The sequence below is a fragment of the Nelumbo nucifera genome, chromosome 3 (genome assembly GCF_055504915.1).
Source record: "Nelumbo nucifera cultivar China Antique chromosome 3, China Antique-T2T, whole genome shotgun sequence".
Taxonomy (NCBI): domain Eukaryota; kingdom Viridiplantae; phylum Streptophyta; class Magnoliopsida; order Proteales; family Nelumbonaceae; genus Nelumbo; species Nelumbo nucifera.
In genome coordinates, this window is record NC_142651.1 from 32,831,291 (window position 1) to 32,850,971 (window position 19,681).

Genomic DNA, 19,681 nt, shown 5'->3' on the forward strand with positions numbered 1-19,681 from the left:
ATCATGATAATGGAACTTTCAAAAGTTGCTTATCTATTATATTTTGGATTCAAAATCCTTGGTTTCTGTTTGTTTTTTTTTTTGTGTGGTTAACAATTAAACAATTGAGTTTTTAGTAACTGCTATATTAACAGTTTGTTAACAATTGGTTTTGTGTATCACTTTAATTATTATATCATTTAAGATTTTGTATCATTTTAAAGAGTTGAATCAGATACCTGGGTCAAATGCGTAGGCAATACAAAGCAGGTCATCTGATTCCTAATCAATTGATTAATTGAGTTATCTCATAATTGAACTGGATACCTAGATCAAATGCCTAGGCAATACAAATCAGGTAATCCATTTCCTAATCAATGGACTAAGTGAATTCTCTCTCTCTCCATTTATTCAATGACAATCTATGAGTCTCCCTCTATACACATTGTCCAGCCATGTCCATGGCATATCCAATTAACATATCTCATAACCCATGGAGATAGAGATGCTTGGTGCTTTTTAGTCCATAGCATATCTAAGTAGCATAGCTCATAATATATCTAGGTAAAGGTAACATAGCTCATAATATATCTAGGTAAAGGTAACATAGCTCATAGCTCACCATCTCTCTCTCTCTCTTTTGGTATGTACAACCCTGAATTAAGTGTAGTATTCAACAATACATCATCTTATAATTCAAGTTCGTAATCATCCTACAACTGAACCATCTAATTCTATTGATTTAAAATTGCATAACCAACACAAATATCTAAATACATACATCTGACCTTTAGCTTAGCTTTAGTTCTCATATATATACAAACAAAAGAACCCAACAATAGATACAATGCTTAAGACTGGCATGGTCTTCAACTCTTCATCCCTTTGATAAGTATTTATTAGGAAGACTCCAATGACTTCAAACGACAATCTAGATCAGCTACTAACTTTTCAACATAGTTCATTGATGAACTGTCTTCATCAGATTAATTTGAGGGATTCAGCCATTAAACAAATTTGTATGGTGGAGGTATGCTCCCCTGTGTATAAGCAAATTCAATGAAAGTTAGCACAAATGCTTAGGGGGAGATGTAAAATATATCCTACTTGGATAGTAACATGTTTTAAAAACCTGAATCACACGTCTCTTCCTACATTTGCGTTCTTTAGGATTGTACTTCAAGTATTTGAAACCTCATTATAAAATTGTGAAGGATTTTTAGTACTGATTTTTCTCATCAGGCTCTAGAATCACTTGATCAATCTTGAATTTATTGCTTGTTCAATCTTCAATTTATCACTCGTTCAATTGTTCAAAATCTCCTTCATTTTTGCTTGTTCAATCTGGAAACAAAAATGGCATTTTAGAAAAATTTAAATTGCACACATGGTTACGTGATTCAGATTTTGAATTTTGAGTACTGAAGTGAGATTAACCTAAAGTATAGGATACAAATATGCAATTTGTATTGTCGATCCAAAGCAATTTAATTATTTTACTTTTGCCACTATATCTATTGGTGGGGTAAAGAAGCAAAAGTGCTGATTTGCTACGTTAGTTGCCCAAATAGCTCAAAGGGAAAAGTTTTTTGGTAGCGATAGGTACTGGTGGTTCTCTCCATCGAATTGGAATCAGCTGAAATGGGATTTTGATTCCACCCAATCAGGTGGGATTGGACCGACCCATTCTGGTTCTGATTCCAAACCTCTACTCCCATGAATCAAACACCCCCTTAGTATTACCATCCTTTTAATAGGGTGGTGCAAATGGATCGGATCATGATTTGATCTCGAAATCCGATCATATTTTGTTATATTCGAATGTCCCCTGTTGGATTTTGGGTTAGATCCAAATTCAGGTCTCCCTATCCCACATTCTCATATAATTAATTAGAGTTGGATATTATTTGACATCCTTAACGATAGGGATGTCAATGGGTTGGGTTCGGCATGGGTTTATCTCAACTCTAACCCGGCGTTGCAGTGCCTCAACCTGAACTCGAAACCAACCCACCTTAAAAATACATAATTTCCGGCCATGACCCAATCCTATAGGATTAGCCCAATACTGACCTGACCTGACTTCTAACATTTCAATTGTATATTTTTAACATGTTTTGAAGACTTAGAATCCATTAATTTAAATTATAAAATTGTTTTATAGATTCTAAGGTATCATTTTTCCCATTAAAAAAATAAAATAAGAAGTAGGGTTTCTTGCAAATAAAAGCAACTTTTTGCACTGAATATCAATAAAATATAATATTTTTATAAAATAACAAAAATAAGATAGCTTTTTTTAAAAAAAATATCAAGGATAATAACACTGTTCATCGTCTTCCTCTGCCCTTCCTTTCGTGATGAGGCCGGAATTCCCTCTGCAACTTTGGTGACTCATCTTCAGCTTTAGTGACTGCAAACAAGTAGAGAACGGGCTAAAAAAATTCAATCGGAAGTAAGCACGTCATCGATTCGTACGGCTTTCAGATTACACCAACTAACGTGTTTACTCGTAATGGGTTTCAGATCCGGAATCCTCATGGTTCATGCATACCGGATTAACCGAAAAAACAAGTGTTCAAAGCATTTCGAAACGTCTTAAACGTGTCAAAATAATGGTGTATGACATCTGGATAACGATGCTCAGCAATCAGCACCGAGATTAAACCGACTCGGACAACTCGTTTTACTCGTTCATTAGTCGCCCCGATACGATCCACCACAACTCACCCACTTAATCCTGAAAAAGAATGGGGCAAAACTCTTCAAAATCGTAATAGACAGAGAGATACTAAGTTCTTTCATTGCCTTTGATCAATCATATCCAAATGTATTTTAGAAAAAAAGGAGGAAAACGAATAAAGAAACCCTCATATGTAGTGATGAAACATTTAACAGGATTTTTCAAGTCTTAAAAACTGCTAGGATCTTGAACAGACAGACCAGATGAAATGCTCGTTAATAGCAAAGAAAATGAAAGAAAGATGGAAAAATCAAACCTGCGTGATTAGGAAGTGATCTCCAGCTTCCGTGGCCGTTCTTCTTAATATACTCAACGAGAATCTCATCACCAGAGCTGCAGAGGGAATTCCGGCCTCCATCACGAGAGAAGGGCATAGGAGGGCGATTAACAATGTCATTTCCCTTTGTTGATATTTTTCAAAAAAAGCTACTTGTTTTTGTTATTTTATAAAAATATTATCTTTTATTAGGGCTGTTTATGGGTCGGGTTGGATCAGTTTATTGAGATTTTTCCAATCGACTCGACTTGGTCGGGTTACCTGAAATTAAAACTGAAACCGACCCCGTGTTAAGCAAAACCGACCTAGTCGGTTTGAGTCGGGTTGGGTCGATTTGGATCGATTTCAGCTCTAAGTCCAACCATTGTAATAAATTGGTAAATTAGGCGTCCGAGAAGTAGCTAGCAACATCATCCAGTAAGGACAACACATAAATTAAGAGAAAATAGGCCAATAACTTTGTGAAGTAGGAGCACCCCCCATGTGCCTGTCTGGTGCAAGTTTGGGTTGCAACTAGGAACTAACTACTAAATCAGTTCGGTTCAGGTCGATTTCAGTTTTCACACATGAAAACCGAAACCGACCGGTCGACCGACTCGGGTTGGGTCGGTTTGATCGGGTTAGGTCTTCTTATGAATAGCCCTATCTTTTATTGATATTCAGGGCAAAAAGTTGCCCTTATCTGCAAGAAACCCTAAAAAGTAACATGTAAATAAAGCTTAAACTTTAAGGCTATAGAGTTTTAAGTCAAAAGTATATATATATATATATACTAACTCTAAAGTATATACTTTAGGGTAAGCCAAAATCCAAACCCATTTCGGGTTGAAGAATCAAAACCCTAACTTGACCCTAAAGTCAAATATGCAAACCCTAACTTGACCCTAAAGTCAAATATGCTAACCCTAACCTGACCCTATAGGATTGGATCAAACCGAATTTACCATTTAGACCCCATTCAATTTTTAGTAAGTTATTTATCTGGGTAAATACACTTGCCCAAGTAAGTGTTTTCCAATAAAGGTTTACCCGGGTAAGTGTATTTACCCGTGTTATTTTATTTCCCATGTAAATATAGCAATGAACATTTTATCCATAAAATTCAATTATTAAAAGAGATATTTTATCCCATTCAAGTGTTGGCAACTTTCCCCCGGCCGAGTAATACCTAGAAAAATAAACTTTTCCTCATCCCCACATAAATCTAGAAAAAGAACAAATCAAAATCCTATTAATCAACTTTCCCTCCTCTCAAAATCCCAAAAAAATACACCCCCTTAACTCAACCCATTCACATCACTAATTAACATATTCAAATCCGGATCCACATATGTGAGATCTGATCGGATCGAATCTACACTAGGGTGGCTGTTTATAATTTACCCTTTTAACATTACAAGGGTAAATAATTTACCCGTGAGTTTATAAAATAGCTGCATTACGTACGGACTTAGTTGGCCTAGGCCCAACCTACATTATGCGGGCTAACCCGGCCCCGGTTTCAGCGTTAAGCCGTTAACTGCTGTTTATATAGACAGACCAAGGTATATAAATAGCATTCGACCAAAATAACTGGGAGGTATAAGTAATTTAATCTCTTAATTAATATACCTTGAGCCGTTGAAAGACCCCAAATCCTTTGTTTTTTTGGTCTCTCCGGTTCCCGCTTCCCCGCATCCTTGTCAGACCCCGTTCCTGTACAAGCTTTTTACTCTGTTTTTTCTTCTCTTTGCACTTCAGAGAGCTATGCAGCCACTTCCTGATTAGATGAACCAAGTCAACAGAGTAAACTGCCATTATCTACTGAACAGGTGTGGAAACTTGAAACAGCTTAAGCAAGTCCATGCCCAATCAATTATACAGGGACTCTACCGTCTCCAATACCTTGCCTGTAAAATTCTCAACAAATACGCCAGTTTCAATGAGGCATTGGATTCCCTAAAGGTTTTTAATCAGATCCAAAACCCAGATGTCATCTCTTGGACCTCTCTCATTAATCTGAACCTAACCATTGATCAACCCCACGAAGCGCTATCAGCTTTCTCAGACTTGGTCATATCGGGTTTAAGACCTGATAACTTTTCCATAGTGGGAGCTCTGTCCGCTTGCGGGCGGATTGGGGATCTGAGTCACGGAAAGATGGTTCATGGGATGATATACAGACATGAGTTGAGTTTTGAGCCAATAGTTGGTAATGCTTTGATCGATATGTATAGCAGAAATGGAGAGATTAAAGTAGCTGAATTGATTTTTAAGGAGATGGAAGTCAAAGATATTGCTTCGTGGACTAGCTTGCTTCATGGGTTTGTCAAATGCAATGACTTGGAATCTGCTCGCTGGGTCTTTGATAGAATGCCGCAGAGAAATTCCATCTCTTGGACTGCAATGATCACTGGTTATATTCGGGGAAGGTCCCCAATTCAAGCACTAGAGCTCTTTCAGAAAATGAAATTAGAAGGAAACAGTCCTCCAACATTGATCACAATTGTAGCCGTCCTCTCTGGCTGTGCTGATATTGGGGCTCTAGATCTTGGCCAATCAATTCATGCCTATATTAACAAAACTGGCCTGGATTCTAATAGTATTACCTTGCACAATGCTCTAATGGATATGTACTCAAAGAGTGGAAGGCTTGACGGGGCAGAGGAGATATTCAGGGAGATGCCTGGTAAGGATATATTTTCATGGACAACGATGATCTCAGGATTAGCATGTCATGGGAACAGTGTCCGTGCTATCGAAGTCTTTGAAGAGATGTTAAGATCAGCAGTCAGCCCCAATGAGGTTACATTTGTTGCAATTCTAACGGCTTGTAGTCATGCAGGAATGGTTACTGAGGGTCGAAGATGGTTTGATAAAATGAGCCAAGTCTATGGATTTGAACCCAGGATTGAGCATTATGGGTGTATGGTGGATCTCTATGGTCGTGCAGGTTTGGTAGAAGAAGCAAAGAAGTTTATAGAACAGATGAGTATTGAAGCAGATGCTGTCATCTGGAGATCATTACTGAGTGCTTGTTTGGTTCAAGGGAATCTAAGATTAGCTGAAATGGCTGGAAAGAAGGTAATTGAGTTAGAACCAGATGATGATGGGGTATATTTACTTCTTTGGAATATATATTGTTCGGTGAAAAGGTGGGACGAAGCCGTGAAAATACGGAAGATGATGAAAGATCTTCAAGTTAAAAAGAGACCAGGGTGTAGCTGGATTGAGGTGAATGGCGTTGTTCATGAGTTCATTGCTGAAGATAGGATTCATTCCCTCCACTCAGAAATTTATATAGTTTTAGAAGTGATCACGGAGCAGTTGAAGATGGACTTATATCAGTGAGATGAATTTTAGCCTTGAGAAAGGTTCACCAATAGCTTTGGAAGAGGAAGGTGATCCTTGTCCAAGGGAAAACGGGTAGGATTAAAGCCAATGCCTATCCCTCTTTTTTGTCGGTTGGATTCCTATTAGTTATAATTTCCTTGAATGAGACAAGGGTGAGAAACCACACATGTTCAAGCTTCAATTTCCATTCAGTGTTAGTAATCCAAGGCTCCTTGTCCTATTATAAGGGTGATTGGATCAAGAGGTGATGCCCGTATCTCTTCTTTAACCACTGGATTCCCATAATTTGAAGTTTACCATCCTCAAACTCCCAGCAATCATTAGTGGTTTCGAAGTGCTTTCCCTTTTATAAGGAAGTCCTGCCATTGCCTTTGATCTGACACACCTTGAACCTATCAATGGCAAGTAGCATTTTTATTTTGTTGGTAGGAGCACAACCTAAAAAATCCTCCAATCATTTTTTTCCAACAATGTTTCTTCCTCATTTATGTGTTGAGTAAGCCTCTTCCTGTTACATTCTTCCATTGAAATTATTGATGTACTTATATAACTGAAAAAGGAGAATACTTATGATTGAATTACAGTTTCTTTTCTTGTCCAAAGGCTTTGTTGAAATGCTGATCTGAAGAATAGTTAAAACAATAGAGATTGGTACAACCTTTGTGTGCTACAATCTGGATATGAAGCTGAGTTATACTTCTTCAGATTGAAGCTGACTATAGGAGCACACCCTAAAAAAATCCTCCAATCATGAATTTCCAACAATGTTTCTACCACATCTATGTATGGGTAAGCCTCTTTATGTAGTATTCTTCCATTGAAATTATTGATGTACTTATATAACTGAAAAAGGAGAATATTTATGATTGAAAGAGTTGGGGTGAGAGAAGAAAGAGATAATTGAAACAGATTGATGTACTTATATAACTTAAAAAGGAGAATATTTATGATTGAAAGAGTTGAGGTGAGAGAAGAAAGAGATAATTGAAACAGAGTTCCTTTCCTTGTCCAATGGCTTTTAAAACAATGGAGATTGGCATAACCTTTATGTACTACTATCTGGATATGAAGCTTTATTATTATTTGGTAGAAATCTGGATATGAATCTGAGTAGCACTTGTTCAGATTGGCCTCTGATTTCCCTTCTGTATGGGAGGAATAGATGTGGGCTGCTGGCATCAGTATTTGGAACCAGGCTTCTAGTACAGCATATCTAGATATTATCCTGTATAGGTCCATTGCATACTCAATTATATATATGTATATATATATATATATATAATTACACTCTTAGGGAGGAGAAGAAAAAAAGCTTGTTGATTTCTCTCTCTCAAAAAAAAAGAAAGAAAAAGTTAGACAGAAATTGATATTTAATTATTTATCTACAAAGGAACCACATGTTTTGATTTTGTCTACAACATATGGAAATGCCTTGGTGGAGACTGGATTTATAGAAAGCAAAAATCATGTGAATTCCCTGAGAACATGACATCCATCTGCACACTGGGAACATCTCCCAATGAATTTAACATACAAGTATGAAAGATATTCTTAATGTACTGTTGGATGCCATGCTCTCAGGGTTCGAATTCACATGACTTTTGCTTTCAGGAGATCCAGGATCGTCCATGCGAACCGCACACATGATTGTGACTCAATGGATGGAGCACTTCATTTTGAACTTGATTTTTCTGTCAATTAATTAATGGACTTAAGTTTTCTTACCGTTGATGGAGTTCCTTTTTTTCCTAACCATTCTTTGATGTCTAAACACATTTTTCTACATTCCATTGTTTTTTCCCCTCACATTGTCTTCTTTCTTAAGATCGAAGGTACCCACTTTATCCTTTGCCTCAACTAATTCTCTACTCTTGTCCAAATCACCCATCCTTGTGATTATGGGTTGAAGTTCTATGCTTGCTCCATTAATGTGCACATAACCATCATCCAAGTCCTATCCCAATCATACAGGGTTTCTACACCGATCCTATTCTTCCATTCTGCTTTGTTTAATGCCATATAGCCTATATCCATAGTGAAATTAATGTGGACATGCTTGTAGTTATATTGGCTTCACTGCATTTAATCCAAGAAGATGATAGATTGATGATGGTTGAAGTTGATTTTGTATGATGAGTACTCTAGGGAGTATAGGTTCTTGACCACCATGGTCCTTTATGCACCAAGCACTCAAGGTTCAAACTTAAAATTGGTGACCCTATTTTCATATCAATTGTTATACATCATCATCATCGATAATTTGATAACAGTTGAAGATGTTAGTGAATAAGGTTTTTAAGGAGGTTGTGTGCTACTTAATGGCTGAAACTGAAGTTGGGTACATCACTACATCCTTGGAAATTGTTATTTTATTATTTTAATATGAAAAAAAAAAAAGTCTTTCAGTTCAGCAACTTCAGCTGTTATCAAATGGGCAACCATGACAAAATCACTTCTAATAATGAGTTGCCAGATTTGACTGGGCTGAAAATTTCTCTCATCCTGAACCTAGCCCCGGTTGGACCCGAGATTCCAACCCGTAACTAACCCGACACATTTCCACCCATTTCTTTCTTCTTTCATCTCTCTTACCCTAAACAGGCTGACACATTCTCAGTCACTCTTTTCTGAGCCAATTTTCCCCCGTTGATCTCTTGAACCTATTCTAGGGCATTGAATCTCCTCTTCTTTTTCGTATGATCTCGCCTTTGCAATGCACAGCATTTGCCCTTGCACTCGAATCGTTCTCCGTATTTCATCTATATAAATAGTGAAACTCTCAGCAAGAAAAAAAAAATCAAGTTGATTCGGTAAGTTTGGCCTCAGCCTGAGAATACTTGGTCCGCGTCTGTGAAAAAGTTCGGCAAAGATGAGCTCTCTGCATGTATTCCTGAACAGCTCGGTTACTCCATCAGTCGATCTTCCACGCTTGTTCAAGCTAGACAAAGGACGATCTTCTTCTACTCGGTGTCTTCGAATCTCGGCTTGTCTTAATCTGGACGTGCAGATATCGTCTTCTGCGAGCTCGAAGAGTTCTTCTGGGAAATTAGGGTTTAGGGAGAGTAAGGAGGTTATGGAAATGGAAGGGAGTCTTTTTGTTGGAACTTATGCTAGAGTTCCGATTGTTCTAGCGAGTGGCAAGGGATGTAAATTGCATGATGTTGAAGGGCGGGAGTATTTGGATATGACTTCTGGGATAGCGGTTAACGCTCTTGGCCATGGAGACCCGGATTGGGTAAAGACAATTACTGAGCAGGCAAACATTCTCACTCACGTCAGTAATGTCTACTATTCCATCCCTCAGGTGAGGATTTCGGCTTGTTGGATTAGTTCTGTTCTGTATAGCTCTCTTACTCCGTGCATCTTTGAGTGTTAAAATGTCCTACACCTAAATTCTTAATGGCGCTTCTGTAATTGAATGTCTACATAATATGCCTTTTAATTTTACAAAGCTGTTTTTACCTGGGCATGGTTCTCAATTATTTCTGGTGTCTGAATTTGCGTGTGGTGGTGGAGGAGGGGAATGGGATCGAAGACCAACAATGTTTTCTATGCTTTAACGTAATTGGAATTAATGCATAAATGAAAAGTGTTACCTTAGGTTACACAATATCATTAACGATTAAGCTGCATGAAACCATAATTTTTTGTTTTCTTTTGGTAATGAGGATTTTTTTACTCACACATATATTTTGATTGTTGTACGGATGGACCAGTTATATCTTCTGAAGCAATACTTGTAAGATTCCCAAATGGGGTACATAGTTTTTAAGGCGCCAAGGCGAGGCTAGGCGACACCTAGGTGATGAATTTTTTTTAAGTAAAACCATATATCTTAGGGTAGTTCCCTAGGTTCTATAACCATTTTTCCTTAATAATTATCCATAATTTTCATAAGAGAAGTATAAATTTCATGTTTTAAGTTTAGAAAATCAACATTTTATGAGAAGAAAAGGAACAAAGGAAAGAAAATTCAAAAAATATAGGGGCTGAACCCCTACTTTTGTTATAGGAAGAGAAGAAAAGAAAAGGTGGAAGAAGAAAAAGATCTGTAAGAATAAAATGTGTTGATTAGACAAAATTTTAGGTTCTTCCCTTGCTTATTAGTTCAGGTTCTGAAATCTTTGAGGATTCAATCAAGGATCAAAACTTCAATACGATACACCCCATATCGGGTGTATTGTATTGTATCTTTGGTGCCCCAATACACATGTTTACAGGTGTTTTTGGGAGCCCATTTTTAAATGTGTGTATTTAAAAATGAATTTGAAAACCAAAGAAATAAAAAAATAGGGAAGTATCGTTATATGTACTGATACACATACACCTCTGCCGATACACAGAGGTGTATCGATACTTTGAACCATGGGTTCAATACAGCAGTTAGCAATGTTTGTATTGATTAAACCCTAACAAATAAGAAAATAATAAAAAGAAATTAGTACATAAACACATAAAATGAGTATTCTAGTTTAATAATGCCTATTTTATAATTATAATGTCAAAAAAATTAAAAATATAAAAGTATTTTATAACATTGTGCACAAAACTACTTGACAATTGGGCGAGGTGAGCCTCCAAGGGCATCTTGTTGCCTAGGCATTGCCTTGACAACTATGATGGGGTATCAAGCCATACAAAGCTAAGATACCAATTGTTGGATAGTTGAAACTTGAAATTGAAAACCATACTAAAGATTATAAAAGAAAAGGGTTAAATACAAAGGACTCTGACCTACCTTGTCAGGTAACACAACAGGACAAATACTACCCCTCCGATCCATTTGTATGTGACATCACATGCCTATTTTATTTTTGAAGCCCAATTTTGCCCTTTGGTGTTGACCATCTGTTCACATTTGAGCGAGAGGTTCCCTGCAATGTGATCGTTCTGAGTTCACCAGAAATTGCAAAGCCTCTCATAATCATGAGTGATTTTGGAGCTCAGGGTTTCTGATTTTTCAATAACAGATTCTTCTCTCTATCTTCTTCTGAGCATTTTCTAGAAATATTGGCCTTTATTCTTTTTTTTTTGTCAGAATCTATTGTCTTTGCAACTCACCTTTATTTTACGTTAAAGAATCTGGAATCTCAGGGTTTCAGTCTCAGATCTTTTTTGCTCTGAAAATGATCTCTAATATCCTCTTCCGAGTGAGCTGTAACATTTTCAGTAAAGGATACCCAGTAGAAGGTTGATCAAAAAAATACCCAGTAGAAGATCAAGAATCTGCAATCACAAGAAATGCAGAAGCTTACAGTAGAAGATCAAGAATCTGCAATCACAAGAAATTTCAAAGGAGAGAGGGAGGGTGATGCTGAAGAAGAGCAAGGGCATGATGAGGTGCAGGAAACAGGAATTGGCCAGATGGATTAGAGTCAGTAAACATGTTAGGTTGAGGGAAGATGAATTGATGGTAACTAGTGGGAATGAAGGAATTTAGGAAAGTACATGCACTCAAACTTTTAAAGAAAAAAGATCTATAGAATGAAGACTCTGGAAGATAGGGATGAAGATGGGGGTGAGTTAGATGAAGAAAATGAGCAAGTGGAGGAGGTGGTATTAAATGAAATACGTCAGATTAACAAAACAGTTGATCTGGAAAAGGTGGTGCATCTAAAGGAGGGGATCGGTAAATCATTGGGTTTGAGATATGTGGGAGGTGAAGAGTTTGAAAGGAAGACATTTAAAGAATTGGAGGAGAAGTATCCTATGAAAAGTAATTCTGGATTTGAAGTAGCTGAACCTTAGGGACTGAAGATGCTCTAGATAATAAGAGGCTAGGGGAAGAAATAAGGGTTGTTGACAAAGAGGGGGGAGTGGTGGATGTTTCCTTGACTTTTGAGAAGAATGCGGTGTTGGAGCTAGAGAGTATTAATGACTGCCCTCTGAATCTGAAAGAATCTAATAGGCTCCCAATGTAGTAAGATACTTTAGAAACCAGAAAATTTGCTGAATTGTTAAGGTTTCAAAAGTTTTTGCAAGGATAAAAGGAGGGCTTTTTTTTGGATTGGACCTAGCAAGAAGGTGAAAAAGTCAAGGAGAATTTCCAAGAGAAGCATTGAGATTCTTATCCAAGTTACAGGAGAAGTTGCTTGGTAGAGGTTGGGTGCTTTGGCATTGTAAGCTGAATTCCAAGGGGGTCAAGTAATTTGGGAGTGGGAGTGTGATAAGGGATTTTGTCAGCTTGATTTGAGGCAGCGATTGAAAAGGCATGCCTAGGCACATAGGTGAGGCACATTTCAAGGACTGTGCCTTGCCTAGGCCTAGGCGTAGCCCCTTTAGAAAGGCATGCACCTGGTGCCTCAGCCTAGGCATGTACCTTTGTTAAATTTTGCGTTTTTTGTACTTTTTTAAGCATGGTAGCTGGGCCAGGGGCTTCATTCCTGGACCCCCAACCAAGCCCCTTGGCAAGCCCATATAAATCCATGCTAAGGTCTTAAGTTCTTAATCCCTAATTGGTTTTATAATTTAGTTTTAGTTCCGTATCTTTTTTTTAAAGGTATTGTATTAAAAAGAATGAAAGGAACAACATTAGTAAAAAGGGGTTCTCTATTTGGGCTTGCCTGAAGCAATTATTTAAAAGGTGCACCTAGGCACACGGGCGAGGTGCATTTTAAGGCACTCATGAAACCTTTTAAGGCTCGTTCTTTCAAAAATTCTCTGTGTACAATCATCTCTAGTTCTAGTCTTGTTCTTCTATTGTTTGCTCTTTTTTGTTTTCAAATTCTAGGGTTTTAGCTCCAGCAATGGTTGTTTTAGATGCTATTATGGATCCATGAAGCAATGACTTCTGGATTTTTAATGTTTTCTGGTCCTAGAGCTAAGGACATTTTTTTCTCTTGCTTTTAGTTAGCTCTTGTTGTTAGCTAATAATTTCTTAGATCATAGCTGGGAAAACTAAAAAATTGAGTTATTTTAGAGGTCCTTATCTTCTCTGTTTTGCAAGGGTTTCCCAAACTTGGAAACAAACAAAGAAAATGGAAGGAGAACAGCAGGCACCAGTATATGAACAGACACTATGGCCATTCTAGTTGGCGGCGAAGTTGTAGGGAATTGATTCTATTATTTTCCACATAGAAGGATATAAGTTTCTTGCAGTTATGGAGTGGTTGTCTGGTTCCTTATGCTTGGTTTGGAAGCTTCCATCAATAGTTTAGTTTGTCTTCTGACTTGGTAGGTCAGAAATGGTTTTCTTTGATTCCATCATAGATCGTTGTGAAGCGGACTTCGTAGAGATCTCATTCTCTATGTTTTTTTCTTCTCTGAGATTGATCCCATCTCATTCTCTATGTTGTTTCATTTTGGATACTTAAATTATGAGTATAAAATTTGCAACTGAGCATTGATCCCATCTCATTCTCTAGTTGTTAAATACCTAGTTGATTCTTAGTTTTCTCAGGCTACCACACCATGAGCATTGACTGGCTAGTTAATGATGTAGTTGGTCTGTCTCTCAGCTGATTAGTTGGTTAACTAGTTGGTGACTAGTTGGCCTTTTAGTAACACAGGTTGAATTACAACTCAAGTTTTTCTTTCCCTATACCCCAATGTATTATTCCACTCCTATTTTTCATTGGTATCCCCCACCTCTCTCTCTCTCTCTCTCTCTCTCTCTCTTGATCAGCAACTCAAAAAATTTTATTAAAACTTAAAGAAAAAGAGATTACAACAAGTTGTTAGGAACAAAACCTTTACAACCAAAAAGACCCACTACCCTTTCAACATTGAGCCCAAAACAAGTGATGTCTATATACTCCTTGCTTAGCTAATCCATCCGCTAACCCATTAGCGGACCTCCTAACCCATCTTACATGAATTTGCAATTGTCTTGATAGCAACTTGAACTGCCTGAACTCATTTCTGAATTGCCATAATACCCCTTCTCTGTTTTCCAACCAATCAATGACTATTTTTTATTTTTGAGTCCCCTTCTACAATCAGCCTTGTGATTCCCATTTCCTTAGCCTTTTGCACCCCAACAATAACAGCCATGAATTCAGCCCTCACCGAATCACCCTGATCCATAGTCCCCAAAAACAAACCACAAATGTTCCCACTCCCATCTTACCCTCCAATTCCGTAGGGTCCCAGATTGCCAAAACCACTTCCATCAAAGTTAAATTTCATCCATCCACCAATTGGGGGAGACCATACCTCCAGGAACTTTTGTTTCCTAGAGGAAGAAAGAGCAAATGATCCCTAGTTTCGAAAAATGTCTTCCACTGGAAAATCTGAAAATAGATTTTAAGTTTTTACCCAGTGAGCTACTCTTACTGTAATAGTCTCTGAGATTGCCTCCTTACTTCTCTCTCTCTCTCTCTTTCATGCACACACACGCGCACATCACCCCCAACCTCCACATTGTGATGGTACAAGGTATAATGATAGCATGCACCTACATTCAGACTTTCACAGATCCATGTGAGACTGGTATTGGAAGTTGGTTGCCAACTTATATGGACCCCATGCAATATACTAAAGATTCAATCTCAATTACTTCTTCAAAAAATATTCTTCTAGTTTAATTGTTCAATAAAATAAATATATTATAATTTATCAAAAAAATAAAATAAATATATTATAGATCTCATATGAGATATTTTTGTCCTCTATATAAATTCATTTAGACACTCTTTTGAGCATTAATTGAAAGAATGAATGACATTTTGCTTACTCTTGTGTTTGATGCTGACTCCAAGCTTATAAAGGTGCTCACTCCTAGAGAAACCTAGTGGTGTGAAATACATTATGCTCTATCTTTGTCCTAATAGCTGATATTATATAATTTGTATTTTTGTAAGTAGATATTGCTATTATAGAATCTCTATATATGAATATATACATATGTTTTTTATTCAGTGTTGACCTTTTGTTCTCACCTTGCTTTATGATGCATGTTTCTCCTTATTTTTCAATTTTATTTTTGCACTGTCTCTCCTTTTTTCTTTGTCGTTTCAGTTATTAAAGCTTCTGCAATCCTTTCATAACCAATACTTTCGATAATCTTAATTTTTCTAACTCTTATGAGACTTTACAACCTATAGGCATGATTCTAATAATCTTTTCCCACCTATCAGTTAGTCCTCTCTTTTATTTAATTTTTAGAAACTACTCTAAGTTTTGTCCATATGCTCTTGCTGGGAGCATTTAAAGCTAAATCTCAAAGCAACAAGCTGAGGAGCATTCTGGCCTGTTCCCAGCTTGATATAGATCATTCCAGCCAATCAGCCACTGTTATTACTTATTGCTTGGAGGTCTGACATCTTACTACCTCTTTTTTCTATGTTGGGAAATGAAAACTTACTGTAAGTATCTATTTGTAAAGGCCATTGCCCAATGTTGGTCCCATCTATCTGGGGAGGGATGGGCTGGATTACAGACCTAACACTTGACAAAGTAGCATTTTTTTAAAAAGCAATTTTAGAAATAGATTGGAAATAACCGTATTGCATTAGTGTTAGTGCAATGCCAATATGCACAAAATAATTAAATACAACAATTATTTTGATTCATCTACAGAGTTCTAAATTCACATAGGTACATGCACATAATAGTTAAAAAAACAATACAACTTACTATTTTCGACATTGTAATGTTTCATAGATATATTACCAATCAAAAAAGTAAAAAATGTTTCATAGATATATTCCAGAGGCACTCCAAGCTTTTGAAGCGTACTAATCTTGGAGCTTCAATGGTTCAATACCACCGATCCTCCCTCTCCAGATCCAACTCCTGCTTCTGAGACATCTTCAGCTCCATCTTGATATTCTCAATTTGCTATATGTTTGGTTTCTTGTTACTTGATTGCTTTCTTTCATGATGGCTAACTAAGAAATACTGTGTTTCTGCAGGTGGAGCTAGCACAACGACTGGTGGAATGTTCTTTTGCCGATCGTGTCTTTTTCTCAAATTCAGGAACAGAGGCAAATGAAGCAGCTATTAAATTTGCTAGGAAGTTTCAAAGGTTTTTGAACCCTGATGAGAAACAGCCAGCTGTGGAGTTTATTTCTTTCTCCAATAGTTTCCACGGGAGAACAATGGGTGCTCTTGCTTTGACAAGTAAAGAGCATTACAGATTGCCTTTTGAACCTGTCATGCCTGGTGTCACTTTCCTAGAATATGGGAACATACAAGCCACAAAAGAAGTGATCCAGCGTGGAAAAACAGCTGCTGTTTTTGTGGAACCTATCCAGGGTGAAGGGGGTATATACAGTGCTACAAAGGAATTCCTGCAGTCACTGCGTAGTGCTTGTGATGATGCTGGAGCTCTCCTGGTCTTTGATGAGGTATGCAGCTATTTAATTTTGAATTATATTCATGGCTTTATAGAACAATGTCATCTGCTTTGCATACCTTGCCCCCAGGGAGTGGGGGTTAGTCACATTGACTTTGTCAATCTCTTACCCGGAAGATATCTTTAATGGGTCCTATGAAGAGATATGTGACCATGAAATCTTCTATGTTGCAGCTTGGGAACTTTTGAAATTAAAAATCTTAAATTTTCTATATCTAGCTTTACTTGTGAAAAAGGTCCGGTGAATGGTGGGTGTAAAGCTTATTTCTCAATCATCTTTTATTTTTGTGCCATTTGACATCCTTTTATTTTAGAAAAAGGCCATTACCAAATGCTGGTCATGACTATCCATTCGACATCCTTTTATTTTTCTGCCATTTGACATCCTTTGGCATTTTTTTGGTCACAAAATGGTTGCTCTGAGGCTTGAACATGCATTTTTATTCTTGGCAGCCCAGGATTTTACCATTGCACCAAGAAATGGCCCGTGATTAGATGTCTGTTACACGTATAATAGTGCTAATGCCAGTTAAACTGCTTGAACATGAACTGTGAACTCTCCATTAGGTGTAGCATGTAAATACTGATACATTGTTTCATGGACATGGATGCTGGAGTCAGCATCTGTTATTTCCCGTGCAGAAATGGCTTGTGCAGTAAAATCAGGGACGCAAATTGGTTAACTTTGATGGTAAACCCTCCTTCACCTGACCCTATTTGATTGGGTGAGATCGGATTTAATTGGGTGTCAGGTAGGTCTCAGATCAAATGAACCTGAGCAATGATGAGTTTGAGTTGAGACAAACCTGACCTGTTTCCATCACCATGTTGTAGTTTCTCTTTGTTTTCCATATTGTTGTAGGTGCTGTTATTTTTCTGTTTCACATATTTTGGTGATATTGCGCTATGTAAATCACTCTTTCTGTTCATTTTTGGGCTTCCATTAAAGCTGTCACACTTGAGATATATAAATCTCTAGCCCTCCCGCAAGACTCATGCACAGACATGCATGCATGCATTCATGCAAAGAAATGCATGGTCTCTGGAGTCTGGACTGCGAATGTGGAAATGTGGTGTTGGTCTTCTCCATTTTGCTTTCTGATGTTGCATGGTTGGAATCCGTATTCCTTTTGTTTATAGGATTACAGCCAAGATTTTATCATTTCAATGGTTTTGCAAGTGTTCTACTCATTAATATACATTATGTCCTTACAACTAAGTGACATTTTTACAACATTAACACACAATATGATTGTGTAAATGACTGCTATGCCTTTATGAAGACCTGGCATGGCATGGCTGAAGGTAATTCTCCTTCAATTTTGGGGGAACTGAGAAGAAATTTGACTTGTAATTACTTTAAATGGGCCTTTATTCAAGATGTGTATATCATGTCATATGTTCATGTGTTTTTCTGATGTTCGTGCCTCCTACAAATTTTATCTTAATGACATCTTGTGTCAGGTTCAATGTGGATTAGGCCGAACTGGGTACCTCTGGGCCTATGAGGCATATGGAGTAACCCCAGACATAATGACGCTTGCAAAGCCTCTTGCTGGAGGTCTACCAATTGGTGCTGTCTTGGTGACAGATAGAGTAGCTGCTGCCATAAAATCCGGTGACCATGGAAGCACTTTTGCTGGTGGCCCCCTTGTCTGCAAAGCTGCCCTCACAGTATTGGAAAAAATTAGGAATCCTGAGTTCTTGGCTACTGTCTCTAAAAAGGGCCAGTCCTTTAAGAAGTTGTTATCTGAGAAGCTAGGGAAAAACCCCCATGTGAAAGAAGTACGTGGGCTTGGACTCATTATTGGGATTGAACTAGATATTCCAGCTTCGCCACTCGTAGATGCATGCCGAGATTCAGGCCTTCTTATCTTGACTGCTGGAAAAGGAAACGTAGCAAGGCTTGTGCCACCACTAGTTATATCTGAGCAAGAATTAGAACATGCAGCTGAGATTCTGTTGAAGTGCTTGCCTGTTCTTGATTCAAACTAGCAATGAGAGATCAGTAGTAGCATGTAAATGTTGTAACTTCTCGTATTTACACCAAAATGGATTTATGTTTAGTGAAGCACTTAATTACATTTAACCATTTATGATTTATTATAAATGGTGGTTGTTTAGCTTGAAAATATTGGAAGTTGTGCCATTAGATCCGTGCTGAGAAGTAGACAAACGAGAGTCACCAAAGTTATTAGATTGGTTTTGTGAATGCTATTCTATCTTGTGTTTTAACACAATGCCCTTTTCAGCTTCAAATGATCTTTGAAGTTGGAGCTTTAAGGAGATCAAATTTGGATTGACTCCTGTATATCCAAATTGAATCTGATCAGATATTTACATATGTTCTGAAATCAGAATATGTGAAGGGATGCTATCTACGCAGAGAAGAAGAGAGTTAAGGGTGATTTGAATGGAAAAAAAAATGGGAGGGCTTAACTTCAAATTTGTCAAGTTTAAGAAAAGTACTGTTTTTTTTTTCCAATAACAGATTCATACAATTCAAAGTCCATGAGGCTCCGTTTGGAAAGAGTACAAATACAAATTTGTACAGTATACATATATACAAAATACAATGTTTTGCACTCTACATCTTTGTATTTGTATTTGTACTCCTTCCAAGCAGCATTTATTAAAATTTGAAGATCAAAATTTTGGTCATCCTACACCCATTTACATGCCTCCTCAAACAAGCCTCTTCCAAAAGCTTCATCAAAGCACCTGTGCCCAATGTGGATTCTTAGTGGTAATCAATATGAAATATCGTACTATAATGACTACATTATTCTAAAACGTTTTAGGAATTTCAATATATTGATAATATGAATGAGAAACCTGATGGATAATGTCATGATGTTAAATATATTGCTAAAATCAAATCAAGAAATATTCACTACCATTGTTAGAATGCAGAATTTTAATAAGTTAAGAACACCAATTTGTGTTCTCATTTTAATTGCCATTATCTGCAAAAGACTTTAGGAATTCAATTGTTATTTAATTGAAATGTCTATTAATTATCTCTTCATTTAATTTAGTATTAATTTAATGC

The 19,681-nt window shown here is 37.2% G+C and overlaps 1 protein-coding gene, 1 long non-coding RNA gene and 1 pseudogene across 3 annotated transcripts; 2 read left to right on the forward strand and 1 right to left on the reverse strand.

The window, feature by feature from the left end:
* Window positions 1–2,213: 2,213 nt before the first annotated feature.
* On the reverse strand, window positions 2,214–3,098 carry LOC148801101 (uncharacterized). Its single transcript, XR_016083790.1, has 2 exons — window positions 2,979–3,098; window positions 2,214–2,719 (listed from the first exon to the last, which is right to left on the reverse strand). It is a non-coding gene; the product is annotated as an uncharacterized LOC148801101 (long non-coding RNA).
* Window positions 3,099–4,636: 1,538 nt separating this feature from the next.
* Window positions 4,637–8,698, forward strand: LOC104591839 (pentatricopeptide repeat-containing protein At2g29760, chloroplastic pseudogene; annotated as a pseudogene). Its single transcript, XR_016083890.1, has 2 exons — window positions 4,637–6,828; window positions 6,936–8,698. The product of XR_016083890.1 is annotated as a pentatricopeptide repeat-containing protein At2g29760, chloroplastic pseudogene (transcript).
* A 120-nt stretch (window positions 8,699–8,818) lies between these two features.
* Window positions 8,819–18,761, forward strand: LOC104591846 (acetylornithine aminotransferase, mitochondrial-like). The gene is made up of 3 exons (XM_010250911.3): window positions 8,819–9,636; window positions 16,187–16,621; window positions 18,094–18,761. Exons 1-3 carry the CDS (start codon window positions 9,202–9,204, stop codon window positions 18,622–18,624), a joined length of 1,401 nt encoding a protein of 466 aa, XP_010249213.1. The 5' UTR covers window positions 8,819–9,201; the 3' UTR covers window positions 18,625–18,761.
* The last annotated feature ends 920 nt before the right edge of the window (window positions 18,762–19,681 follow it).

Excerpts from the sequence above, each read along its gene's own strand:
- LOC104591846 (XM_010250911.3), top strand. The coding sequence starts at position 9,202 with ATGAGCTCTCTGCATGTATTCCTGAACAGCTCGGTTACTCCATCAGTC. Across the intron at positions 9,637-16,186 it reads TCTACTATTCCATCCCTCAG|GTGGAGCTAGCACAACGACT; the intron begins GTGAGGATTTCG and ends GTGTTTCTGCAG. Across the intron at positions 16,622-18,093 it reads CTCTCCTGGTCTTTGATGAG|GTTCAATGTGGATTAGGCCG; the intron begins GTATGCAGCTAT and ends ATCTTGTGTCAG.